Raw genomic sequence first — 4,662 nt, 5'->3', positions numbered from 1 at the left:
CTCTAACGCGCCCGCTGCTGGTGATACCAACAGGGTCATTCATAATGTAGTGCCTACGGATGCTATTGCGGTGATACCGGAGGACTTAGTGGATGAAAGAGACTTCGAAGGGCTTGATGAGAATCGCGTGCCGCAGCTTGAGCGGCGTCAGCTTGAGCCGACTGCTCGAGGCGGTCCTCGCAGCTGGGTCTGTCGCCACGGCTGGCCGATTTGGCACACGAAACTCAAGAAAACCTACTGGCTTTGCCGTTATTGTCACCAGCACCGCATGCCTGGCGCCGCATGCCTGGCGCCGCATACGACGTTCAAAGCTCGACCTCAAGCACCGCCACCCATCTCCAGAAGCCTGTAAAAGGTCACTCCTGGAGCGCCGGGGATCTCATAGATCTTGGCGGAGTGGAGCTCTCTCCCTCCATGGCGCACACTGGTCGTTTGCGATCCGCGACTGCAGTATTAACGTGATTTGCAGAGCTAGGTGCATGCGTCCGGTCCTTCCTTTCTAAGTTATGCTGTTTGTTCCTCGAAACTTATCTATTACTCACGAAATAACAATCTTCGCCCCATCCCCAATCGCCCGCCAAAACTCCATCGCGCTCTCCGCCCCCATTATCGTACCCAGCCACTCCCCGTCCATCCACCCCTGTACAAAACACGTCCCAACAAGTTGATGTGTTCCATCTTCCCTTTCTCTTAGCATTAACGGCACAGAACACCCTGCCACAACAGCAATAGACCACGAAGCACTCTCTTCTGCGAGATAAGCTGGTGCTAGACCCATGTACCCGTTCTCCGTGACGAAGGGTCTGCGTCCACGAAGTACTACATCGACAATAGTCCAAGCTTCTGTACGACTCCATGAATCGGCATATCTAGTGACATGGTGGGATAGTTGTGGTAGACACGCGTAATGCTCGTTGGATCTGCAGATTCCCGGAGCATATCCACTCTCCTTTACTGGTGGCCATGCGGCGATGCCGTCGCCGTGGAACATACCCCAAATCGCTCTGCCTCCATCGTCGTATGTAGCTAGTCCGTGAGTCTGGTAGTGCGTTCTTATTGCGTCTCCCCAGTAATATGCTTGCCAGCGTGATTTGGGCACGGTACCGGCGGGAATGTTGGGAGCATCTTCGAAGATGTGCGATATCTGGTCGATGATGAGACCGGTGACGTGCAGTTCTTTGCCTTCGAAAGTGACGAGAGGGGCGTCGAAAAGGTCTTGAGTCATGCCGCCGTCTGCTGAGTAAAGTTTGCCGCTCAAGTCGTGCATGGCGGACATGGGGCGGTCTGGAAGGTAATCTTTCCGGACGAGGCAGCTTGCTGTAGCTGGGATATTCCAATTCGGACACCAAGACGGTGCGACGGTATAGAAGTCGCAGGATTGCTGCGTCGCTTCTACTGCACCAAGTATGTCTAGTGCCCCATGCTGCAAGATCCAAGCTTTTGCGAATCCCGTGTATACCTCTTCGTATGACTCGGTGTACCCGGGTGCATAGTCCAGACCTTCTTTGTCTTGCGCGAGATTCCACAAAGCGAAGATGCGGTCTCTGGGATCAGTGCACTCGAAGTCTCTTGCTAGTACTAGCGCTTCCAAAAACCCAGGAGAGGTATTCTTGATCTTGAAGACTGGGAACCCAAGAATTCCCCCTCCTCCATGGCCTCTACTCACTAGGTATCGGAAGTAAAATAATTTACGTGGGTATACCAGCATGTCCATTTTGATGTGCTCAAGAGACGGGTCTGCGGTCAGCATGTGGGCAGCCAGGGATGGATCGCGTGTCAGCATGTCATGCAGGTTGTAGGCTGCTTTGTCCAGGATGTCCCATGTAACACCCAACTTGCGGGCTGCCAAAATCGCAGGACTTGTCGCCCAAGCCACTTCCTAGTCTACGTATTAGTACTGCTATGGGCTTGGGTCTTTAAACAACCCACCTGCAAAATCCACGATCTCCTGAAGTATTGTCTCGTCAAAAACTTGCACAAGGCTACACATAGCGTCGCTAAGCGCTTCGGTTGGATCGTGTTGTTGTTTTCGTCTGTGGCTTCCCAATCACCAAGTATGAACTCTCCTTGGTCATCGAAGCGCACCATTGGATGTTTGCTTAACTCGTCCATGAATTTAACAACGTCCTCAGTATCATCTTCAGATGGCCCGACATAGGAGTAGACAGCGTATGCGTTGTCATAAATTTGGCCCATCCGACGAACTTGCCTACCGCGCTCAGCTAGGTCGTCTTGGTTGATAGATATGGCATCGATCCACAATGGCACGATCTTATCAGCTGTTCGAATGGTACGAATAGCTTCTGCGAGGTTTTGCCGAATGTTCTTGCGTTGTCCGTTCAAGACAACTTCTTCCGGTGTCGCGTCTGTTCCCCATCGATCTTTCATTGGGTAGCAGGTCAGTGGATGATTTCAAGTACGAGCGAAATGGCAAGACTTACATGACAAGGCTATGAAAGTGACGTTGCACTTGATGGGGCAGTGAGCCACGTGCATGACGATTGGTGCAGCTACATGGGTGGCAGGCATGATGCATATGATACGAATCTCGTCTGCGAACATGTCGAGGGGCATGTACCGATAATTCATCGTAGGAGCCTCAATATCTGCTTTTGTGCCAAGGCGTATTGGACAGACCCGTGGCAAAACCATCTCATTGGAGCTTTGGTACCATTCCTTGGTCCAGGCACCATGTCCGGCTTTCTCAAAGTACCCGTTCTCGACCAGACGATTGTTTACTGCGTGCATATCAATGTCCTCTGAAGCCATGGCATACATCTTGTCGCTGAACTCTCGCGTCCAGTAGGTTTTTTGCTCTTTCGCATCGAATTCTAGCACACATATATAGCGGACCCACACCAAAGTCGGCTTGTCGATCTTGGTTCGAAGATAGCGCAAGAAGCGTTCTAGTGCGAGCGAAACAGGCAGTGCGCTGCCATCGATTTCGATTAATTCTAGATATTCGCGATATCCTCTCGCATTTTGGATGGCAATGAAAGAAGGTGGGTCCTCTAAGGAATGAGTCTCCAAGTTGCAACGAACATGGTCGGCTATGTTCTCCGCAGGATGCAGTCTCAACAAGCGTACTTCTTCAGGCTGCTCGAGCCTCAACGGTGTATGCGTGTAAATTGGAACGCTCAACGTGGTTTTCTCATAGTCGATGTACAAGCCATTGTTGAAATATCGTACGGCTTCTTCTATTCCGCAGGTTTCCAATGGCCCAATCAAAGTTATCGGAGATTCGACTGGTGTCCTCATGCTGGGCGTGGAAGGTTATTCGAGCTGTGTGGTGTCCGTCACGTCTTAAGCGGCTCCGTAGCCGAGCTGTCCCGCATAATATATCAGCATCTCGAGATATGGTGGATGATATTAGGCTGTGCAGTCGAGTTGCGGTACGGGTGGCTGCCTGGTTGGCGGGGTTTTGGCGGGGTTTTGGCGGGGACGGTAGGCGAGGGCGCAGCGGGTGGCCTAAAGTGACGATCGTTCGACGTGCTACTTCCATAACAGTAGTCATAGTGGTCATGTACACAGGTATACTGTGCAAAAATCCAAAAGATGCTCAAGGATCTGTGGCATAGGGAGATACGATCAATCAGGAAGACCACTATATGCGCTGAAGCCATCTCCATATGTACCCAGGCACGAACGTCGAACACTCTCCTCGAATGGCACCCAACCATTTGCCCCAAGCTTTTGCAATAGCTCAATGGATCTCTGGTTATCGACTATGGTACTCGGTTCTTTTTTCCCAGGTTCGTCGTGTGGAAACATACGGTCCGGTGCCAAATTTCGGAACACATGGAGGAAGCTGTTGTAATTGGAAGGAAAGGCGAAACCGAACAGTCGCTCGCCATTGACCTCATCGAATATGAGCGCTGCAAGATGCAATTTCGCAACATCTTCGACATCGACTTGCCACTGGGGACTATCATCCCGCAGCTTTGCTACATATTCCTCTTCGGAGGGATGATCAAAGACGTCACGCACCCAACGCGCGGTACTTCCTGCACCTTCAACACTGAGGGGCTGTAATATGATGCCAGACGTGTAGTTCGGAAGCACAGTGTTGAAGACGAAGCTCGGTTGCTGCTCTCGCACGAAGGCCCAGGCTGCACGCTCGCACGCGACTTTCGAGGCCGCATACACAGCGTAAGCACGCTCAGGATGGTATGGCGGTGGCGCCCAAGCTTCCTCTAAGACGTCGTCGTTCCAGGAACTTGAGTTGACATGTCTTGCCTCGTCCACCAAAGGTTTAGTTGCTGCATTACTGCTCGAGGTGTACACAAACCTCTTAATGGTTGGTGTCGAATGAGCTTCCTCCAGTATCGCCTTGATGCCATTGACGCATCCTGTAATGACAACATTAGGGTCAGGACTGAAGCTCAGATCAGACGCGATGTGGGCGACTCCTTCACAGTCGGCGAGAAGTTCTTTGAAGGCTCCTGGCAATTTCATGTCTGCGACTATGACGGTTTCGAAGGAATCTCCCGCCGTATCGTGACGCGTTCGGTAGATGGAATGCATCAATTCTGCCTCATCCTCATTCCGCACAGCACCTCGGATGCGGTACCCGGCCCGAAGCAGATGATCTGCTACATGGGAGCCGATGAGGCCACTGATGCCAGTGACAAAAACTCGACTTCCTTTGGTGATGACTGTCAT

At 51.8% G+C, this 4,662-nt stretch overlaps 2 protein-coding genes across 2 annotated transcripts; both read right to left on the bottom strand.

The window, feature by feature from the left end:
• Nucleotides 1–538: 538 nt before the first annotated feature.
• ALTATR162_LOCUS7022 (uncharacterized protein) lies at nt 539–3,258 on the bottom strand (the record flags this gene model as incomplete). The annotated part of the gene is made up of 3 exons (XM_043314648.1): nt 539–1,879; nt 1,930–2,381; nt 2,442–3,258. The coding sequence occupies 3 exons, from the start codon at nt 3,256–3,258 to the stop codon at nt 539–541; spliced, it is 2,610 nt and encodes an 869-aa protein (XP_043170583.1).
• Nucleotides 3,259–3,588: 330 nt separating this feature from the next.
• On the bottom strand, nt 3,589–4,662 carry ALTATR162_LOCUS7021 (uncharacterized protein; the record flags this gene model as incomplete). Its single annotated transcript, XM_043314647.1, has 1 exon — nt 3,589–4,662. The coding sequence occupies one exon, from the start codon at nt 4,660–4,662 to the stop codon at nt 3,589–3,591; it is 1,074 nt and encodes a 357-aa protein (XP_043170582.1).

The sequence above is a fragment of the Alternaria atra genome (assembly GCF_907166805.1).
Source record: "Alternaria atra isolate CS162 genome assembly, contig: 27, whole genome shotgun sequence".
Taxonomy (NCBI): Eukaryota; Fungi; Ascomycota; class Dothideomycetes; order Pleosporales; family Pleosporaceae; genus Alternaria; species Alternaria atra.
The sequence above is the reverse complement of the archived record's forward strand: the minus strand, read 5'-3'. Positions and strand labels throughout refer to the sequence as shown.